At 36.2% G+C, this 24314-nt stretch overlaps 1 protein-coding gene across 1 annotated transcript in view; it reads right to left on the minus strand.

The window, feature by feature from the left end:
• The window catches only part of LOC138325064 (guanine nucleotide exchange factor subunit RIC1-like), a 33334-nt gene that overhangs the window by 6172 nt on the left and 2848 nt on the right, over positions 1-24314 (minus strand). The window contains exons 2-25 of the mRNA XM_069270443.1: positions 20458-20565; positions 19615-19703; positions 17378-17488; positions 16299-16441; positions 13640-13773; positions 13188-13279; positions 12669-12757; positions 11692-11836; positions 11247-11295; positions 10664-10816; positions 9786-9956; positions 9028-9138; positions 8691-8780; positions 8221-8386; positions 7758-7865; positions 6880-7004; positions 5752-5880; positions 3433-3529; positions 3033-3163; positions 2162-2208; positions 1612-1736; positions 1064-1206; positions 799-885; positions 354-438 (exon numbers count right to left, since the gene is read on the minus strand). Coding sequence (XP_069126544.1) covers positions 354-438; positions 799-885; positions 1064-1206; positions 1612-1736; positions 2162-2208; positions 3033-3163; positions 3433-3529; positions 5752-5880; positions 6880-7004; positions 7758-7865; positions 8221-8386; positions 8691-8780; positions 9028-9138; positions 9786-9956; positions 10664-10816; positions 11247-11295; positions 11692-11836; positions 12669-12757; positions 13188-13279; positions 13640-13773; positions 16299-16441; positions 17378-17488; positions 19615-19703; positions 20458-20565 — 2728 coding nt within the window. The remainder of the gene's footprint in view (positions 1-353; positions 439-798; positions 886-1063; positions 1207-1611; positions 1737-2161; positions 2209-3032; positions 3164-3432; positions 3530-5751; positions 5881-6879; positions 7005-7757; positions 7866-8220; positions 8387-8690; positions 8781-9027; positions 9139-9785; positions 9957-10663; positions 10817-11246; positions 11296-11691; positions 11837-12668; positions 12758-13187; positions 13280-13639; positions 13774-16298; positions 16442-17377; positions 17489-19614; positions 19704-20457; positions 20566-24314) is intronic.

Consider the following 24314-nt stretch of genomic DNA (forward strand, 5'->3'; position numbering starts at 1 on the left):
TCAGACAATAAAATGAAATTTTAAAACATCACTTAAAACTCTAAAACCACTAAAACTGTTGTATCATCAGTAAGGTACTGAGCAGCTATTAGTGTCCTGTCAAATCTGACAGCTATAGCAAAGTTTTCAATATACGTTCCTAAAAATACGGACACTACTGAATTTAGTACATATTTTGTAATCAAGCACAATCTTATAAAATCTTTTCTTTGTGTCTTTTTCTCCCCTTCCTTTTCAATTGTGGGGAAATATAGAGGATGGATAAGAGTTGACAATAAACACTTGATAATTTAGTAGCCCTATATTTACATGTGTTAATATTGGTATAAGTGATAATCTATGGGGTAGCTTACCTATGGCTTTGAGGAAGCGAACCAGATCTCGAGCTAAATCCCACTTCCCTTTATCTAATGACGAGTCTAATAATAATGTGGCGTGCTGAAAATAAAATTTCAATTAAATAACAAAGTTGATTAAGGCAGTGATATGTCACAGTTTTCATTATAAGAACATCCCATGGGGTCAAATGACTGACTAAGTTCTGCATTTATTGAGTTAGTTTTGATGCTACTAAATCAAAATTTCAATCACCATGACAAACTAGAGTATCCATTTCTGAATCCCTTTATCCAAAAGGTTCATATCTCACCCTCTACTTGACAAGCCCTTGTATTTATTTGCAGCCCAAGCATGCTCCTTTCATATGTTTTCTCGAAAACTACCTGTATATGATGTGTCCATTCCCCAGCTCCCTATTGACTTTGCCATTTCTTTATGGTCACACTTATCTTTCCTTACCTGTCTACTGACGATGGGTTTCTCCAGATTCTGAAGGATGATGAGGTATGACGCCGCGGTCTCTAACTTTCCACTCATCAAACACTCCTGTAAATAAATCATAACTATCAGGACCAAATAAAGCGGAGATATACATATCAAAAGTAAACAAGAGAAACAAAGGGGAAATAACTCCATATTGTTATAAGTAGTTCAATAGAACACAAAGGGAATATCAGCATCATATACACTGAACTAGAAAACTTCAGCCAATCAATGAAAGTACCTGAAACAGATCCTTAGGGTTTCCCACCGATGAAAACAGATATGGCCATAAGGCAACCTCTGTTTTTCTGGCACAATGGACAACTGTTTGTAGGTATTCTGGGAACTCCTGGATAAATGCAACGATTCTTGGCAGCAAAGGATCTGGAAGTAAAGGCAAAGGTTAAAGTCAAAAGGTCAGGAAATACAGGACAAAGGTCAAAGTTTATAAATAATGTACAACAAAGAACAATGAGCTTTAACATAAACACATCAAACAGTCACAAGACCGCAATGTCTTACCAATTGTTACTGGTTAAGTGATAACAAGAATTTCCAATAATTGTGGCAACATCTAGAGAATTATCATATAATGTGTTTTCATGATCATCCAGTCAATATACCGTTAACCACTTCACTTTCGGAAGTTATGTAAATTGGTTGTATAAACGTATTTATGAATGCCAATCAGTAAGAACCTTTGACCACATTTTGATGTATTTGCAAATTTGTTGAAAATGACCAGGATGAAAAATATTATTTACGCAAAAAAATGCCTTTACGACTTACCAGGTATAGGTTCTTTAGACGTGGCCTCGGCCTCTAGGACCTCGTGAAGTAGGAGCTCCAACACATGTGGAAAATAGGAGAGTTCTTTACAGCTCCTGGCTAGGTCAAGGGCACTCACTCCCAGACTGTTATGCAAGGGTTCAAAGGTCAATAAATAGAAATATTACATTCTGGGACATGTAGATTTAATGAGTTAAAAACATATTATGGGGCCAAAAATATCACTTTCTGGGACATGAATGGCGGAGTTACAGATATAAGGTCATAACGAAGAACAAGGGGCATAAGGAAATAACACGGCTGGTCACAAGCAGGCAATATAACAGGTTTAGTCAAAGGGTCAAAGGTTAAAGATCAGAATATAACTTACATATAAACACACTACTGACTAAGTTAACATGACAAACTAATTAGGGTTGGCGTATTTATCTACACTAGAACAACAGCGGTTTCATTACTTCTGTCCTATACATACTGCTGGGATAATACAACAGACGTTACAATAGAAATGAAATATTTACATCTAGAATTTAAGTTTACATGTACTTACTTCCTTCGTAATAACTGTCTAAGAATGTGATGTAAATATATTTGACTCTGAAAAGTAAACACACATATTATAAATCGTACATATTGTAGTTAAATTTGGTAAAGTTACATAAATTACAGTGAACATGCATTCTTCACTAAACCATCTTTGCAATTTATTGGGCCATCATTACACTCACAAAAACATTTCACCTATGAAATATGAAATGTGTGAATTATATAATTTTACTCTAATATCCAGATCACAAAATTTTGATTAAGAATAAAATTTTGATGTTTCAGGTCCAAATCAAGAAATTTGTGACCCAAGAGAATAACTGGGATATACATGTATGGTGTCAGATAAATTTCCCGATCACATCATAAGTAAATCTGTATGTGATCCCAATCTCTTGGCGATATTAAGGATCCTAGCTTGTTTACATTGCAACTATTGTTACATTGTAGGTACCATATTCGCTGCAATTATCGCACAGGGTGCTCAAATAATTGCAACAAAGGGGGGAAGGTGGCACTTATTAGTGAACCAAAAGTCAGCCATATTATAAATCTTTCTGCACTCATGGTACATCAATCTGTTAAAGTAAAAATACATACGCCTTCTATTCTAAGATTCTAATTATTATGTTGTGATTCGCATGTGAAAGTTCATGTAATATGGGATACAATGTTGATGTTAGAGCCGTCACATGTTGTAAAACATTGTTAAATCAATGGAATAGGGGCTTTTATACAACTTAAACTCTTCTCCAGGAAAGGGGAAGGGGTGCTATTAGCGAAGAAATACAACAATAGCAATATTACATATGCCTCTGTCGACTACAAACTAAGGTTTTATATGGGTAAAATGTCAGCTGTAGTGATTTACTTACAGTTCTCTCCAGTATACAGAAAGGGAGGTAATGTGTAGGTTTCTTTGGTGAGGTGTCACTCGGGGAGTTGTATTGGTAAGTTAAAGCATCTCCCGCAGCTCCTAATATCACAGCATCCTCAAATAGTACCGCTACAACACACAAAATATCCTTATTCAATACTGCCACAATGTAATAAATATCTTTATTCACTGCTACAACATAAAACAGAATAAAAATCAAGAGGAAGATTTAACCTATGACATGGATGCAAATTTTCTTTAAATTTTTAAGAACAGCAATCTTGACTTCTGAACATATGACTTAGAAATCAAGGCTAAAGAAATTACCTTTGGATATTGGGATATTAGGTTAAATGTTGGCATAACATTTACATTTTGACGTTACACATCAGACTTACCTAAAGGATAAATATCCACCCTAAATGGCAGCATTATTCTTTTAGACATGAAATTTAATGCCTTAGTTTCGTCCCGAGGGTAGAGAGGAAGCCACACCTGTAAACAGAGTTGATGAATGTTTCAAGGGGAGATAACTCTGTAATCATTTTTAGTCCCCATATATACTTGTATATGGTATAGTATGGAGGGGAGATAATTGTGTAATCATGTTCATTACCCATAAATATATATATATATATATATATATATATATGGTGTAGAACAGATCAAATAATTCATCCATAGCATTTGAGTAAGACCTGGTTTTGAATTAATCTACACCCAAGTCTTGACTAAACATAAAGTAACTAACACAGTTTAAAACAGTTTTGATACAGCATACCGAGTAATTGGGTTTGACTTGCCCACTTGTGCTAACTTGTACGTCGGTCATTATCAACAAGAAGGTTTTTTTTTCTCCCATGATCTTATTGCTTTTAACATTGGAAGTTATCTGAGAACAAATGGTCAATTACTTTGTGGAAAATATAATCTATACTATATATATCTATAGTTTTGTATAATTCCTAACGACATTATAAACAAGAGATCCCAGAGGGATCTTGGCGCCCACCAAAGAATGATCTATGTCTGACAATGGAAAGAGGGATCTTTTCCCTGCTTTTCAAACTTGTTCAAACACACTACATATAAAATTTGAAACAGATCGCTATAGTACTTTCTAAGACATAGTGGTAACAAACTTCAACAATGAAATCTAAGATGGCGGCCGGTTTGCCATCTTGTTTACCAATCAGTGCCGAAAGGCATTATGGATCAGTCCTTAAATGTACTATGCACAACTAGGGTACAAGGGGAAACTATGCATGGAATTTGAGAAAGATCCCTTCAGTACTTTTTGAGAAATATTGATAACAAACTTTAACTATCAAAATCCAAGATGGCCGTCAGTCGGTCATCTTGTTTCCGATCGGTCCCAAAATGCAATATGCACAATTAGGGTCCTAGGGGAACCTGTATATGAAATTTGAGAAAGATCCCTTTAGCACTTTTTGAGAAATAGTGGTAACAAACTTTAACCATTAAAATCCAAGATGGCCGCCTGTCGACCATCTTGTTGACCAGTCGGTCCCAAAATGCAATATGCACAACTAAGGTCCTAGGGGAACCGACATATGAAATTTGAGAAAGATCCCTTCAGTACTTTTTGAGAAATAGCAGTAACAAACTTTAACTATCAAAATCCAAGATGACCGCCTGTCGGCCATCTTGTTCACCGATCGGTACCAAAATGCAATATGCACAATTAGGGTCCTAGGGGAACCTGTATATGAAATTTGAGAAAGATCCCTTTAGCACTTTTTGAGAAATAGTGGTAACAAACTTTAACCATTAAAATCCAAGATGGCTGCCTGTCGGCCATCTTGTTGACCAGTCGGTCCCAAAATGCAATATGCACAACAAGGGTCCTAGGGGAACCGACATATGAGATTTGAGAAAGATCCCTTCTGTACTTTTTGAGAAATAGCAGTAACAAACTTTAACTATCAAAATCCAAGATGACCGCCTATCGGCCATCTTGTTCAACGATCGGTACCAAAATGCAACATGCACAACTAGGGCCCTAGGGGAACCTATATATGAAATTTGAGAAAGATCCCTTCAGTACTTTTTGAGAAATAGCGGTAACAAACTTTAACTATCAAAATCCAAGATGGCTGCCTGGCGGCCATCTTGTTCACCGATCGGTCCCAAAATGCAACATGCACAACTAGGGCCCTAGGGGAACCTATATATGAAATTTGAGAAAGATCCCTTCAGTACTTTTTGAGAAATAGCGGTAACAAACTTTAACTATCAAAATCCAAGATGGCCGCCTCTCCGCCATCTTGTTCATCGATCGGTCCCAAAATGTAATATGCACAACTAGGGTCCTAGGGGAACCTGTATATGAAATTTGAGAAAGATCCCTTCAGCACTTTTTGAGAAATAGCGGTAACAAACTTTAACTATCAAAATCAAAGATGGCCGCCTGTCGGCCATCTTGTTGACCGATCGGTCCCAAAATGCAATATGCACAACGAGGGTCCTAAGGGAACCGACATATGAAATTTGAGAAAGATCCCTTCAGTACTTTCTGAGAAATAGCGGTAACAAGAATTGTTAACGGACGGACGGACGGAAGGACGGACGGAAGGAAGGACGGAAGGACGGACGGACGGACGGACGACGGACCACGGACGAAAGGCGATTTGAATAGCCCACCATCTGATAACGACATTATAAAAAATGTACAAAACAAAGAAAACTAGACATACCTTCATACCCTGGGCTCCACATCCTAACCACAAAGCCTCCATCAGCTGCATTTTACCCTGATTTGCTCGCGACGTTGTCCACATGTTTTCTACATTTGTGGCTACAACTGATGGCGGACAAAACTGAGGCTGAAAAAAATGGAAGAAAAAAAATGTCAGCTACACTGGAAATACTGAAAATATACTGACACTTGTCTCATAATAATTGACTTTGTCTATACTAACAAACCAGGGATATACCACAAATATATTGGGGAGTGTCATATGGCCGACAGAGTTATAGACCTTGACTGAGAGTTACACATACTGTATAGAAGTTTATATTCATAGAATTTAAACCTCGTAGGTACACCGACTTCTTGAATTTCCTACATAATGTCCGTGCAGACTTTACAATATTTCACATCATAAGATGCCTAATGCTATTCACCGACGTCAGCTATTTGTGGAAACTGACCAAAGGAGTAGATATGATAGGATTAGTATTTGGCCTTAATTTCTCAGGCCGAAAAATATTAACTCTTATCCACATCAATTTCACATCAATAAATACTCTCATACTTGCCATTCATCAAAACATAACTTTTTATAACCATGTACATGATGTGCTCCAACTATGACGTCATCAAATTGATGATTTTCCTCTTCTTGCCAAATTTTGCTAGAAATTCATCATCTTTAGGTTAGAAAAGGCTTGAAATGGATTTGGCCGCCACCTTGGAGCAATTTTATATTTTGCATGGATATGCGTAAATACACGATACACAACGTGTGAAAATCTCTTTCTGCTCCACGAAGGCGGCCACATTCATTTTTAGAGAAAACCACTCAAAAAGTATGATTTTTCAAGGATTTTTGTGAAAAATGGCAGGAAACTGCATGTTGATGACGTCATAGTGAACATAATTGGCACATGCGGGATGTTTTCGGGATGTAATGTGTTAGCAAATGTATTCAACTGTTATATGGCAAATTATGTTGTTCTTAACGGGAGAATTAATTTTGAGGCCATATTCGAGTCTTAACGTACCTTCTCCTTTGAAAAATATGCAGGTCATACATTGTTACATATTTCAAATAAATGACAAACATGTTTAAAACTGATCTTTGTAAGTGTGTGGTACTTACAGGTTTGTGTTTCGTTTGATTTTGATCTCTGACTTGTGACACATCTCTCTGAAACATCAGAAGTTTTCCGGCCACACTCAGTAGTAAGCTCTCGGCCTCCTTAGTGTTATGGTGTGTCCTTGTACCTGTGTAACAGTCCCATCATCAAATTGTTAAACTTTGTATTTACAGAAGATCACATTAAGAGCAAGTTTGATCAAAAACTATAGTCACCGTAGTGAAACTAATGTGTGATCAAACTTACTTCATTTTGTGCTCATATTCACAGAAACAAGACATTGTAATGCGCATGTCTTATCGACTAGAGGACAACCACAGATTTCCTTTAGTTGTTCTACGGCAACTAACCTTCCTTTGCGTATGCACAATATTTTTGAAAACATGGCAGTGATTGGATGTTGCTTATATACATGTGCAATCTCAATAGATAGAACAGCATAACCATAGTCACTAGTCAGTGATCGAACTTGCTCTATAACAAAGTCCTTATGAATATGTCCTGAATTGACTGTGTAATGTACCAAAACAACCTGTTTATGACATGGTTATACATAGACTGTAAACCAAAGTGTTTGACTGAAAATTAATTTTATATTTACAGGACAATATTTTTATGGTGATTTATCATAACGATTTACGTAAAACATTGTATAATCTCTTTAGCAGTGAATAATTTTAAGTAGGTTTCTTTGCCCGTGAAAAACATGAAAATAAATGACAAGCGGCTAAAAGTTGGTTTACATTATAGACCTCTCCCCTCTCCATGATTTCACGGCAAAGCGATTATTTGAAACAGATATTGACTTGAAATCGTAAAATATGTATGCTTTAGAAAATGTATATATGTAATCTTAGCAATCCAATATGTGTATACATACCATATTCTGTCTTTAGTGAGGTCAGGGCCAACCCTGTTACACAGACCGGGTGGGGCACATAGTTGTTTAACGACACCTCCTGTACCTTAATTATGTCCAACAGGGGATCTACAATGTACAATATCAAGGCTTATTATAGATACAAATTGGTCTAAACAAAACTTGCTAACACTAACTGAACTAAGTCAACGGCAGGGGTTTCAATATCAGGCGGTACCTGGTACTTTTTGCAAGTTAAACCTGGCTGTGGTACCGCCTGATTTGGGCTAAATTACATTAGATAGCATGCCAATAGTAATAAGTATAGAAAAGTTCCCCCTGAATTTGCAATTGTACCGCCTCTCCTGAAAGATAATGAAACCCCTGCAATCGCTTGTTGATATTTAGTAGCCAGAACCTGAAATGAACTGAGCCAAAAGTAATAAACATTAAATGAACTGAGTCATAACATGCTGACACTTACTTGACTGAGTATTTTTCCTTTCCATGTTGTATAACATGATGTGTGAGTCTATACAGAACACGATTAAGAGATCCCGGAATGTGTTAAGTAGCAGCACCTGAGAAGGAACCTTCGTACTGATGGCAAATGTGTTGTCGAGTTTACAGCTACGTGGGTAACACTTAATCTGAAAATAAAGTATATAGGTCAAGTACTTTTAACTGATCAAGGGAAACTTTTAAATTAGTTTTTTTTTTAATCTTTTTTTTTATTTAGAAAAAGCAATAAAACTTTCAAAATTAATCAAGCTGGTCAACAAAACCACACAAGGGAGAATGGAGAAATGGCCAGGTGGCCTTTAAACAAAGGTCAAATTGTAATGAAATTTGTCATATTGGACCCTAGTAAAATGGTCTTATTAAATTGGTGGTCTTAAAACAGAGGTGGTCGCTAAGGAAGGTTTAAGTGTATTTAAATCTAAAATGAATTACTTCATCCCTCTGACCGACGATATTGTAACATGCCACACAAATAAAGTCCTTCCACCAGGCCATTCCACCGGATACCACCAGATCCCGCTCCTGGTGATGGATAGAAGAGGGTACTGTATTTATTGTAATAGACCATACATACATCAGATTCACTGACACACTTTGACAGAAATTACTTAAATATAGAATGTCACATATAAATACTTCACCACATAAACCAGCGATGCTTACAACATTTACAGGGAACATTTTGAATGCTTCAGGTTGTTACCATAATGGAATATACCTGCCAATGTGAACAAAATACCTTGTATCAGGACAAACTTATACACCTCACCTGTGTCTCATTACCAAACAGTTTCCACTTTCTATTGAGGAAATTATAATGGGCAAGTCCTGTTTTACCGGCCACAGCCAAATACTGACCGCTTCTGTCCACCGCAGCATACTGCAATATAATCAGATATAGATAACATAAAGAGAAAAAACACAGGCCTCAATTTCTCAAGAATGTCACCTTTCCATAACATTTTAGTTCAAAGTTTTGTTTTTCAATTTCAGTCTAGTAACTATAATTTGATACCAAAACATATATAAAAAAAATAACATTTATGGACTTCAGCTCATATTGCTAGTTATAGATAAAAGCTCATTTTTATAAAATAGTAGTTTTTAATCATTTTCTTCAATGGATATTTGCTATATCAAATATCTAATTGTCATTTACATTTCAAGAGTTATATAACTCAATAATATCTTTCATAATATCACAGTAAAAATGTTTGGGAGAGTCCAGATGCTTTAAACTAGAATTCAGTTGTAACATTAGCCAGCTGTTTGTTGTTATAATAGCATAAGATAAGACTTACCGATTGTTATACTTACTCTGATTGGCCAGTTAGTTGCTAGGTAACTATGAGATATGGGTATGATCTACTAAATTTATAACACTTACTCCGATTGGCCAGTTGGTTGCTAGGTAACAATGAGATATCTGAGAGACCTACTAAATCTATAACACTTACTCTGATTGGCCAGTTAGTTGCTGGGTAACTATGAGATATGGGTATAATTTACGTAATTTGTTACACTTACTCTGATTGGCCAGTTTGTTGCTAGGTAACTATGAGATATGGGTATGATCTGCCAGTGTTTGTTGCCCACGAGAAGGTGAGATTCTGTTCGACTAGTAGATTTCTGGGACACATCACTGGTGTTCATATATAGTTTATCCTCTCCCTGTAGGAACACATGTTCGTGGTTGGCCTGGCAACAGAAAAAAAAATGTAGATATTACAGTAAAACTCTCAAACAACAATTAAAGTGAACAGTCGGGCAAGGATGGCTAAAGTCGGTAAAAATGGTGTGAACGTATCCAGTATAATTTCTTATGAAATGGAAAAATAAAATCTCTCGACAAAATCTGTCTTCATACGAAGAAATTAATTTAAAGTATGGAAATTCTAAAACGTCCTCCCGGCTCACTATGTCCGTGGTAACATTTCCACGCAGCCTCGCTTTCAATGCTTTCAACTTTTCTATTGTTAATGGTCAGAACTGGGAAACTAAGCAGAACTTAACCGTCGTATTAATATGGGAGAACTTTTGGAAGGCCAATGAACGCATTTAGACTGGTTTTCTTTGCCCGACTATTCACTTTAAAGATGTGCATTTACGCTCAATATTCATTCTTTGCAAATATATTCTATTTTTTTTTGTATTCTTCCTTGGTTTTAAAAGTTATGACAAATATTTATTGAGTAACTCAATTAAAGTATAAATCATTAAAAAATTTAAACATATCTCAGAATTGCTTCAAACCCACAATAAATTGAGACTTTTAACCTTTGTCTTTAGTAATGGACTCATTACTGCCATTTATGATGTTTAAAAGAATATGTAGGAGCTAATCTATAGCAAGATTTTCAAAACTAGATTGATGATAGTAAGACAGACATTACAAGTCTACCTACCATACAGGGGTTAACTGTAAGGGCACTCTTAACAAACTGGAGCTGCATGATATGTGACATGTCCCTGTGTCCATGGTAACCAACATATCCCTCTAATTCTGTCTCCACGGTCTCACACACCATCCACAACTGGTACCCCTCAAGTCCCCACTCCTGTAAAATCAAATCTCAATATAGACAAAACACTAATGATGATGTTATTTTCAGTAAATAAGTTCACATTCTGTTTTTAATGAAAAGCTACAGCTACTAGGCCTTGAAAATTTCAAAATATTGAATTTGAAAATTAAAAGGTTCTTTAAAGCTATTATCACTATCACAATCGGTTAAAAACAAAGATTTTTGACACAATTTTTCTGTAAGTGCTCTGTCTATACAAGTCATTGTTCCTTGTGATTTATATACCTTAATTGAGCTATGTATAATTGTTATGTAAGAATCATGATCCATTTTGTAGTACACTTTTCATTACAGTAAATCAGGGACATGACACAGATTTTAATGTTCATTTCACTTGTTAGCTAGATAATAACTGTCAGACAAACCAGCTGTATGGTTATCCATAACAGTATTTTACACTTACCAGTGATCGTATCGGAGGTGGAAACAGACGAACACTGTCATTTGGAAAACTGTAAAACCAAAACATTAACATTAGTAGTAGCAGTGTACACTGTATTTAAAATCAACCTACTTATTGGCAGGCCAATGAAATCCCCAAACAGTTATATACAATTATTACACAATTCTGAGAATTACAATATCATTTCTGTGTCTCTATATGGAACTTTATTAAAGAAATTTATCTTTTCGTATGAATATCACTATTAGTTAAATATGATAAAGTATTGAACACACCGATATAACCTTGACCTCCATACCTATAGTCCCTCATAGAGAACACCCTGATATGACCTTGACCTACATACCAGTAGTTTCCCTACATAACACACCCTCATATGACCTTGACCTACTTACCAGTAGTCTCCCCAGGGGAACACACCCTGATATGACCTTGACCTACTTACCAGTAGTCTCCGCCTAGAGAACACACCAGCAGTGAACCAAACACACTCCACAATGAGAAGCCTCCGTTTCGCCAGCACATGGCTAGTGCAGTGCCATCTGGTGTCCACTTCAGGCAGCGTACTGGGCCAGCCGTCTGTGCTGCATCTGTACAAACAAGTAGTAAACAGGGAAAATCAATATTATCTATATAATGGAGAGAAACGATAAAATCTCAACATCAATTTCTAAAGAACAGAGAAACTTATCACAAACTTAATGAAGTGGATAAAGAAATGTTAAAATAACATACTTTATGAAAATAGTCAATAAAATCTCAACATCACTTTAATATTTTCTTTTCTTTGAATTTTAATATACACTTGGTTAAACGAGTATATATGGGGCATCTATCTTAACTTGATGATGAAAATGAAACTGATAGAGGAGTGAATAATTGTTATTACCTGTAATCTCGACTGGACATTGTTAGTTTATACTATTTTTACCTGGGTAACCCAAAAGCCATTTTTACCTGGGTAATCCAAACTGAACATTATTAGTTTAAGCTATATTTACCTGGGTAATCTCGACTGGATACTATTATTTTATACTATTTTTACCTGGGTAATCCCAAAGCTATTTTACCTGGGTAATCCCGACTGGACACTGTTAGTTTCAGCAATTTTTACCTGGGTAATCTTGACTGGACACTTTTAGTTCATGCTATTTTTATCTGGGTAATCACGACTGGACACTTTTAGTTTCAGCTATTTTTACCTGGGTAATCTTGACTGGACACTTTTAGTTTCAGCTATTTTTACCTGGGTAATCTTGACTGGACACTGTTAGTTTATGCTATTTTTACCTGGGTAATCACGACTGGACACTTTTAGTTTCAGCTATTTTTACCTGGGTAATCTTGACTGGACACTGTTAGTTTATGCTATTTTTACCTGGGTAATCACGACTGGACACTGTTAGTTTATGCTATTTTTACCTGGGTAATCACGACTGGACACTGTTAGTTTATGTGACAGCTCCAGAGTTCCCTCCAACTCATTGATAACATACACATTACCATGGCCACTAGAGAAATACAAAATATCAAACAAAACAATAAGAAAGCAATCTAACATTTAAAGACTGATGTATGTTATAATGATTGCTAAAGGGGAATGAACTGATCAGGTTCCTTTGAAATTCTAAGGACATTATGCTAAAAATTAAGATATTTCTTGACCACTGATCTTAAATGAATATCAAGGTCATTAATTATTGAGAAAAAAAGTTTCTTTACAATTTGATCACATTTGATCTTTTTAACTTTGAATATGACAGATAGTCATTCACTTTTTCACAAATTTGGTTGCCCTTTATCAGACCCAAAAGTCTTAGTTTTTGGCTATTGCTTGTAAATTATCCCTAAGTGTACCCAGTATACTTGGTGACCAGATTAATGAATTAAGTAAGATGATAATTGTAGTAAGATGAAGAACATTGTCACATTCTGACTTACCTACAACAGCCGAAGGCCATCAGTCTGTACCGGTGGTTCACACATAGACAGGTGGCATCCTTCAGGTCCTGTACCCAAACACCCTGAGCCACCTGTGGCAAGGTCAAAGTTCAAAAATCAGGTACTTGTTCACATAATAATCTTAATCAAAATTTTCAAATTATCTAGTAATTTTTTAAAATGTAGACATTTTATTTGTTTCATTCTTTTTTAACTTTTATGTCAGAATGCTTATAAGTAAATCATGATCAAGTTGTATGCATGAATCTTGATCTCTCTCAGAATACTTCAGGTTGCAAAGCTGATTGATTTTCAGTATCACAGGAAAAGTTTGGTTCAACTTAGATGAAAATATAAAATTTTTACAAGTTAATATCATAATGTATCTTATTGCTGCAATGTTGTCAATGACGAAGGAAATAATATTTCAGCAATGGAGACTTAATACTCACGCTGTTGTCGACTCGTGAGGATGGAGGCATGACAAACAGGCCCCGCCCACTGGACAGCACCATGATGTAACCTCCAATAATAGGACTGTACTCCATGTGGACAACATGGCCGTCGTCTGCTGTTAGTTTGGCAGCTGTAACAAATGATGGTCCATCATAATAAGACAACAGATATTCATCAGAAAGACCCTCTTCTCCCCTTAGATGTAGTAAATAATGCAGAATACTGGCTCTTTCCAAACCTCTTCAAAGCTATGGTATCCAACGTTTCTATGCATAGTCCCCACACCTCTGTATGCCAATGTTCAGGGTCCTTGAACCTCTGTATGCCAATGTTCAGGGTCCTTGAACCTCTGTATACCAATGTTCAGAGTACCTGAATCTCTGTATACCAATGTTCAGAGTCCTTGAACCTCTGTATGCCAATGTTCAGAGTCCCTGAACAACTGTATACCAATGTTCAGAGACCCCACACCTCTGTATGCCAATGTTCAGAGTCCCTGAACAACTGTAAACCAATGTTCAGAGTCCCTGAACAACTATATACCAAAATTCAGAAACCCCAAACCTCTGTAAACCAATGTTCAGAGTCCTTGAACCTCTGTATACCAATGTTCAGAGTCCCTGAACAACTGTATATCATTGTTCAGAGTCCTTGAACCTCTGTATACCAATGTTCAGAGTCCCTGAACCTCTGTATACCAATGTTCAGAGTCCCTGAACAACTGTATACCAATGTTCAGAGTCCCTGAACCTCTGTATACCAATGTTCAGGGTCCTTGAACCTCTGTATGCCAATGTTCAGAGTCCCTGAACAACTGTATACCAATGTTCAGAGACCCCAAACCTCTGTATACCAATGTTCAGGGTCCCTGAACCTCTGTATGCCAATGTTCAAAGTCCCTGAACAACTGTATACCAAAATTCAGAGACCCCAAACCTCTGTATACCAATGTTCAGGGTCCTTGAACCTCTGTAAACCAATGTTCAGAGTCGCTGAACAACTGTATACCAATGTTCAGGGTCCTTGAACCTGTGTTACCAATGTTCAGAGTCCATGAACAACTGTATACCAAATACCAAAATTCAGAGTCTCCAAACCTCTGTATACCATTGTTCAGAGTCTCTAAACCTCTGTATACCAAATTCAGGTCCAAACTCTGTATACCGATGTTCAGAGTCCTGAACAACTGTATACCAATGTTCAGAGTCCCTGAACAACTGTATACCAAATACCAAAATTCAGAGTCTCCAAACCTCTGTATACCAATGTTCAGAGTCTCTAAACCTCTGTATACCAAACTTCAGAGTCCCCAAACCTCTGTATACCAATGTTCAGAGTCCCTGAACAACTGTATACCATTGTTCAAAGTCCCTGAACCTCTGAATACCAATGTTCAGGGTCCTTGAACAACTGTATGCCAATGTTCAGAGTCCCTGAACAACTGTTTTTACCCCAAAATTCAGAGATCCCCAACCTCTGTATACCAATGTTAAGAGTCCCCAAACCTCTGTATACGAATGTTCAGAGTCCCTGAACAACTGTATACCATTGTTCAGAGTCCCTGAACCTCTATATGCCAATGTTCAGATTCCCTGAACAACTGTATACCAATGTTCAGAGTCCCTGAACAACTGCATACCAATGTTCAGGGTCCTTGAACAACTGTGATACCAATGTTCAGAGTCCCTGAACAACTGTATACCAAAATTCAAAGACCTAAACCTCTGTATACCAATGTTCAGAGTCTCTAAACCTCTGTATACCAAAATTCAGAGTCCCCAAACCTCTGTATACCAATGTCCAGAGTCCTTGAACCTCTGTATACCAAAGTTCAGAGTCCCTGAATCTCTGTATACCAATGTTCAGAGTCCTTGAACCTTTGTATACCAATGTTCAGAGTCCCTAAACTTCTGTGTACCAATGTTCAGGGTCCTTGAACCTCTGTATACCAATGTTCAGAGTCCCTGAAAAACTGTATACTAATGTTCAAAGTCCCCGAACCTCTGTGTACCAATGTTCAGAGTCCCTGAGCCTCGGTATACCATGTTCAGAGTCCTGAACCTTTGTATACCAATGTTCAGAGTCCTTGAACCTTTGTATACCAATGTTCAGATCCCTAAACTTCTGTATACCAATGTTCAGGGTCCTTGAACCTCTGTATACCAATGTTCTGAGTCCCTGAACAACTGTATACCAATGTTCAGGTCCTTGAACCTCTGTATACCAATGTTCAGAGTCCCTGAGCCTCGGTATAACGATCTTATGGAAGTCTAACAATGTGTAGATTTTGACATCTATAAGGGTCACTACTGCCATTTTGGATTTCCAGACTTCTCCAAAACCTCTTTCTAAACCCTTTTCAATGTATATACAGGATACCCACCAGAGGCTGCGGTGGCCAAGTGGTACTGACATATTACCACAAGTCCTATACCTCAGCGATCAGTGTGTAGTCCTTTAGTTTTTTGGAAGTCTAGACACACTAAGATACTCACCTTTAGTTTTTTGGAAGTCTAGACACACTAAGATACTCACCTTTAGTTTTTTGGAAGTCTAGACACACTAGGATACTCACCTTTAGTTTTTTGGAAGTCTAGACACACTAGGATACTCACCTTTAGTTTTTTGGAAGTCTAGACACACTAGGATACTCACCTTTAGTTTTTTGGAAGTCTAGAGACACAGGGATATCCTGTAACACCAGGCGACCCTTTGGGTTGAGTGTTCCGCTCCATTTGACTCGGTTAAGACTACCATCAGCAGTGGCCAAGACCAGCTCCTCTCTCACACACAAACACCTACAAAGGAACGATACAAGAAACATATATACACACCAGTTTAACACTTTCATAGATCCTTCTTCATATTTTTGTCTACATCTAAAAATCTTTGAAAATATACAAAACCTTGAAGATTTTGTATTTCCTAGAGAGAGCCAGTCAGCAGAACTACAATATAAACCGGTACTACATTTGATATACTACTAGGAAGGTTAAGGTTAATTCCTTGTTTGCATATTACAGAGTTACCTGCCCTTGAAGGTAGGTATTTATTGTGGCTATGTTCGATTCATGTTGCAAGCCGAGTCTGGGATTTGCAAATCAAATGACCCAAATGAATTCGAATGCGACTTGAGTATACTTGGGTCAGGAACACACTTACCACTTTGCCGGGAGTGAACAGGTGTCATGACCTCACAAAGTGGCAAAGGAAACACGGATGTGAAGTGTTTAACTGATGAAAATCACTTTATATATCAAATATGTTGATGTAACACGCAAAATATGAAACTTGCATGGAAATAAAAACAATTTAAACAAAAAATTCTAGAATTAAATTGCTTTCTAAAATTTCACTTATAATTAATCCCAAAGCCGCCACTTGTTTACACTGATGTGTTGCTCTCTTGAGTTTCATGTGTAATTAATCTCACATTACGCTTGTATAAAGACACACTCACTCGACTGAATCGAATGCAGCCTGTGACGTCATGTGTAAATGTAAAATCAATTTTGACAGAGAAAATAGTTAGTTTCCCCCCACCAATTGATATCTTCCCGCAAGGAAATAACTGTACATGTCATATGCAGTTGTAGTAGTCAATAGACAGACAAAATATAATTATTTCAATGGACACACCATTAGTATGATTCATGTACACTTTCTTATTTCATTATCTTATAACTACGATGACATTATAAACTATACAGTATCAACACCAATGACCAACTGACCATGTGATTTGGCTGGAGAGTTTGAGTTGGGTCACCGGGGTCAGTTTGATGGCTGGAACACTGTCACTGTCCGGGATACCATTTCTGTACCATTCAATGTGAGGGTGAGCTCTGTAAAGTAAACAATGGTACAACATAAAATGTAAAGTAAACAATGGTACAACATTAAATGTAAAGTAAACAATGGTACAACATAAAATGTAAAGTAAACAATGGTACAAATTAAACAAGTTGTAAGAATCATTACTTTCCTGTGGATTTGTGTATTCCGAATTTGCATATTACAGAGTTATCTGCACTTGCGGGTAGGTATTGATTGTGACGTCATGTGTTTGCAAGCATAACGTCATACGTTTTGGAGAAAACGACATGAATTCCGCTCACAAAATAATGACATAACAATCAATACCTACCCGCAAGGGAGCTGACTCTGTAATATGCAAAGACGGAATATATTTGGTGATAATTCATATTCCTGAACTGACGCCAAATGCCATGAAAACGTTTTATGCAATACTACAGCTTTTGAGGTGTGAATCTGCTGATTTTTTAACATCTTAGATTAATATGTCTGTTACTCTATAAAATAATAATTGAACTACTGCATGGCAATGTTTGAGCACTATATGTTGTACTAGTATGTGTAATTGTGGCAGAGTTTTTATTGATACAGGCATGTACAGTGTCAATGTAAGGAGAGAATATTGTTTATATACATGTAATTACATATAGCAGAATGAAGAAAAGTTTCAGTATGGACTGTTGATACAGACATGTACAGTGGCAGTGTAAGGAGAGAATAATGTTTATATACATGTAATTACATATAGCAGAATGGAGAAAAAGTTTCAGTATGGACTGTTGAAAATGCATTGTATATAAGTAAACATTATGTTGTATGATGTGACAGCATAGCAAGATGGAAGTGTGTGTAATTGTGGCAATAAAAGGAGCATATACATGCAAACAGTGGCAGTACTTATAAGGATGGAATATTGTTTAAATACGTTGTAGTGGCAAAATGAAGTAAACGTTTCAAATTAGAAAGAGTAGTTTAAAAAGAGCAGAAATCAAACTTATAAGTTATAACCCAGTTCCGTACCCATTCCTGTTGAGAAAGCTCCATGTGATCGGCATGAGACTGTCAGGTGACCTAGGTGTGGCGTTTGTCGTATATTTGTTGTTTGGCGGGCTGTGGAAGTTACATGTGTAGGTGGTGTGTTAGTGAGCATGCACAGAGGTTTATGTTTTTGTATTTATCATTTATAAAGTACAGAAGGAGACTGGGTATAATATATAATGTGTGGTTTGAAATACTAAAATATGTGTTATCTTTACAATAACTATTTCTCTTCATGCGGCTAAGTTTTAAGTAAATTGTGTATGCATGTAACACAGTCTTTAATATATGAGAGCAATGAGAAAATATTTCTTAGATATCAAATTATTGTACACATACATGTTGTAGCAGTTATCTGATTTTAGCACTTACATGCTAAAACTGCTATGCTAAAATACTAAGGAGCTAATTACCATATGCACCGTAATTAGTACCCAGGGCACTTAAATAATTGTAACTAAAGGGGCACTTATTAGTGAACCAAAATGTAAGTTGTAGACGTAAAAAGTTAGCCATAGTTTAAATCTTTCTGTTATCATGACATGTCAATCTGTTACAGTAAACATGCACACGTCTTTTAAATTTGAGGTGTATTATTATGATGTGATTCACATGTTAAAGATTCGCAAGCTCATGTAATATGGGATACAATGCTGATGTTAGAGGCATCGCATGTTGTAAAACAGGGTTATTTCCATGGAATGGGGGCTTTTATACAACTTCAACTATTCTCCAGAAATCGGGAGGGGTGCTTATGGGGGGAAGGGCACTAATTACGGCAAATACAGTATATTGTTGGTATATAGTATAGCTATTATGGTGAATGTGTGAAATCATCATTACGCTAACCTGTACAAGATTGAATTTGTGCTAAAAATTTGATTGACAGTACTGAAGTGGATTAATAACTTCCATATGATCAAACTAATAATGTATGATATTCTATTCTGTTATCTGTCCTTGTGGGTAGGCATTGATTGTGACGTCATGTTTTGTGAGAGTAAAGTTATACTTTTCAGAGCAAATGATGTGAACTTAGTTCACAAAATGAGGACTCACAATGGATACCTACCTGCAAGGGGAGTGAACTCTGCAATATGCAAAAAAGACTATTTACCTTCCTTCCTGTTGTACGTACAAACAGTGATGGTTCGCCACAGATATATCCAGGTCGACTTTGAAAAACATCACATGTTGCTTGGTCGTCTGGATAGAATAAGATATCAGTGAAAATATAATGCTTCAATGTATATGTACTTAAACCACACCTTAACCATTAGGCCAATGTGACAAAATAAAGATGAAGGCAGCGGAAGAATGTCAAATACCTTTACCATTAGGCCACAGTGGCTAAATTAAAGATGACACTGCAGAAGAATGTCAAACACCTTTACCACTAGGCCACTGTGATCAAAGATGACAGCAGCGGAAAATTGTCAAACACCTTTACCATTAGGCCACTGTGATACAAGATGATAGCAGCGGAAAATTGTCAAACACCTTTACCATTAGGCCACTGTGACCAAATTAAAAGATGATAGCAGTGGAAGAATGTCAAACACCTTTACCATTAGGCCACTGTGATCAAAGATGGTAGCAGCGGAAAATTGTCAAACACCTTTACCATTAGGCCACTGTGATCAAAGATGGTAGCAGCGGAAAATTGTCAAACACCTTTACCATTAGGCCACTGTGATCAAAGATGGTAGCAGTGGAAGAATGTCAACCAAAGTGATCAAAGATGGTAGCAGTGGAAGAATGTCAAACACCTTTACCATTAAGCGAGACATTTTTAGCCCCATTAAACACTATAAACATGTTTGATTTTTGCCAGTGTCATATATGATGTGAAATAAAAATAAGTTGATACAGAAAATCATAAGGCAGGTTACTTTTTTAGAATTGTGGTTATACATGCGTGGCCTGTTTGTACATATGTCCTTAGAGAAAATCATCTTACCATGACCGCAATCATTGAGGAATCGGGCTTCCATTCCGCCAGACAAAATCCTCCGATACAGGCAAGATCTCGCTGGGACTGGGTGTAGTTCACAATCTGTACTGTAGGCTACAACAGAAAATAATTTCTCTTAACCTGGGCAAAATTTAAATGTATTTATTATGTCAACTTTCCTTGTTATTTGAAAAGATTAGCTGCCAGTTAATGTGACCATGTGGGGTATGCTTATTCTGGGTGTGCTTCAGTAAGACAGCACTATAAAAAGGCCAGAGTTCCTTTATTACAAAGAGTAACAACAAACATACTGCAGTCTCCCAAAACATACACACACTTCCAACATGCAACACACAACATACACATGTATAGTAAGACTTCCTTAAATGACAATGGCTGTTTATTAAATCATATATGACACTAATCTTATCAAACAATCTGTGTGGAGTGAAGTCTTAAGGAAATGCTATGTTACAAAGCTGTACTTATAGTATACCACATATTTGCACATGTATACAGTAGATGTTTTATATATATACAGACTATAAATCAGAGAGGACTATATACTGCACTGACCTAACCCATCTAGGTCACAGGACATATATATATATCAACTGTCTGTATTTATAGCCAGGTTTAGGCCAGCTCTGTTTACATAAATGTCGCTCCCTTTTTGTTCTATATTTAGCATCCTCAAGTGAGGAGTCCTAAAGTAAATCACTACCACCAATTAGTTTCTGTATTTTGGACTGTAAGACTACAATAAGATTTAGCTAGCTATAGGCTGCCTTTTTAAATACTGAAAGGTTAACAGGGTGGGGTCATTATTGTTCATCTCCTGTTAAATCTGCGATGGGAACTTTCAGTTATCTCAAATGTCGATGACAGATATGCAAAGGTAGTTAACATTTCATGGTTCAATGATAAGTGAAAACAATTTCATATCTCTCTCACTAAGAGGATATGATCCGTCTTGGGGTCATGGACCGTGACTGACAGGTCATAATTATAACTGATGATATAACTATTGGTAAGGTAAGAATCCTTTAAGGTTAACGAGAGCACTTAAAGACATCCCGCCCCGGGCACCAAAGTTTATATACAGAAATCGTCACGCTGGTATTTAGCAGACTGTACTATCATTGTAGCTATGTGACATGCTTCAGCAAACATTTGCCTTGCAGTGTTAAATTATACAGCTTTGTTCTGATAAGTCAGATGGCTGTTTTAATCTATAATAGGAACAGTGTTGATCAGGTATTAGTAAAACTTAAAAGGTGTTTATCTGTAACATCTAACAAGAAATAAGTAAAATTCAAAAGGTGTTTATCTGTAACATCTAACAAGAAATAAGTAAAATTCAAAAGGTGTTTATCTGTAACATCTAACAGGAATAAGTAAAATATAAAGGTGTTTATCTGTAACATCTATAAAGAATAAGTATGCAAAAGTATATTAAAGGTGTTTATCTGTAACATCTAACAGGCAATAAGTAAAATACGAAAAGGTGTTTATCTGTAACATCTAACAAGAAATAAGTAAAATATTAAAGGTGTTTATCTGTAACATCTAACAGGCTAACAAGAAATAAGTAAAATACGAAAGGTGTTTATCTGTAACATCTAACAAGAAATAAGTAAAATTCAAAAGGTGTTTATCTGTAACATCTAAATAACAGGCAATAAAGTAAAATATTAAAGGTGTTTATCTGTAACATCTAACAAGAAATAAGTAAAATACGAAAGGTGTTTATCTGTAACATCTAACAGGCAATAAGTAAAATACGAAAGGTGTTTATCTGTAACATCTAACAGGCAATAAGTAAAATACGAAAAGGTGTTTATCTGTAACATCTAACAGGCAATAAGTAAAATACGAAAAGGTGTTTATCTGTAACATCTAACAGGCAATAAGTAAAATACGAAAGGTGTTTATCTGTAACATCTAACAGGAAATAAGTACAATACGAAAGGTGTTTATTGGGCAATAAGTAAAATTCAAAAGGTGTTTATCTGTAACATCTAACAGGCTATAAGTAAAATAGGAAAGGTGTTTATTGGGCAATTAGTAAAATACAAAAGGTGTTTATCAGGCAGTAAGTAAAATACAAAAGGTGTTTATCTGTAACATCTAACAGGCAAAGTTAAATACAAAAGATGTTTATTTGGCAATAAGTAAAATACGAAAGGTGTTTATAAGGCAATAAGTAAAATACATCTAACAGGCAATAAGTAAAATACAAAAGGTGTTTATCTATTTACACCTATAACAGACAATAAGCAAGAGGACTGAACATGGTTAAAAATATAGAAAACTAAAATGTGTTTTATTTATCAATGACACATTCCTTACAATTGGCAATAAATTGTTAAAGGCTAGCGCTGATTATATATGCATACATGTACATAATGTTCATCAATCATCCTCAATCTTTGTGTCTAGATTACAAATAACAATAGAGAATAGAGATTCCATATTGTACAAAAAATATTCCAGTAATAGGTATATTTACATGTATGTACACTAGCACAAAATATTATGTTTGATACAGATTACTGTGAGACTACAGTACAGCTAATGGAGACAAATTTCAATTTATATTGCTTTCCCTAATAACAACAAAACCCATCTACATTTTTATATGTTATAGAGAAACATCCTGTATGTGTTCATATTGGCGATGACATATATATGATGACTACATCCTGATGAATCCCACCTAGTTACTGGCCAGAAGAGGGTGTGTGAAGGTGAGGGGGGGGGGTGGCCAGAAGGGGGTGTGTGAGGGTGAAGGGGGGGGGGTGAGGGGAGATATCAAGCCAACACCATCACAACATTTATACCTATATAGCAGTAACTGGACCTAAGATTGTTAAACCCAATACAATATAGTAATAAAGCTACTGCATACAGAGATTCATTACCAAAGATATTTACAAATTGCAAATTGTTCTTATGAGAACTATACATAGGGATCTACAAAACAGCCCACTAAAACATCAATAAACACACATATATACAGACTGAGACAGCTCATTGGCTATAGGTGGTGATACAAGAGCTAGCAACGTTAACAGGTAGAGTCAGGTAGGTGGTATAAACAAGTCACGAATTACCGATATAACGAATTACCAAAATGGTAAATTAGTAGATTGTTTAGCATGTTCTTGCAATTGATTTTCTGGAGTACGAAAGTTTGAGGATATTCTAGCATTTTTGTGATTGTGTACATCAGACCATAACACACATACCTCCTATATCAGTCATTAATGACCGATTGTTAGGCCCATGTAATATTAATGTACGTGTGCTTCATAATGACACAGTGTGATGAACTGAATAAAACACAAATATATGATCAACAATAAATGTTGTTGTTTTTTGTGTAAAAATTTAATTGGTTTATATACCTGTGTGTATCGCAAATGTATATTATATAATATCCAATATATTAGGCTCACATACAATAACATTTGTTAAATTCTGTACCACAACAAGATCACATTCCTGGTCTAGTCATGCCCACAGCCTCAGGCACACTGGCCAGCACACATAGTAAAGTGTCAGATCCGGCGTGATGTATGGATTGGTTATAATTATTATACATGTACAATTATATTTTGGATAACATTTCTTTTAGTAGATGGTATTAACTCATATCATATAAATATATAAAATTGTTGCAAACTTGGTGTCCATCTAAAATACGTACCCATATGGTGGTGGTATAAGGGTCTTGAGGGGGAAGACTTTGAAAAAAGAGGGAGGAGCATGGTGGCATATACATGTATTGGACTGCATGGGTCAATCATCATGATCAGTGACCAGGTACGTAGCTCAGCGGTAGAGCATTTGGCTAGTGT

The sequence above is a fragment of the Argopecten irradians genome, chromosome 6 (assembly GCF_041381155.1).
Source record: "Argopecten irradians isolate NY chromosome 6, Ai_NY, whole genome shotgun sequence".
In the NCBI taxonomy this organism is placed as follows: domain Eukaryota; kingdom Metazoa; phylum Mollusca; class Bivalvia; order Pectinida; family Pectinidae; genus Argopecten; species Argopecten irradians.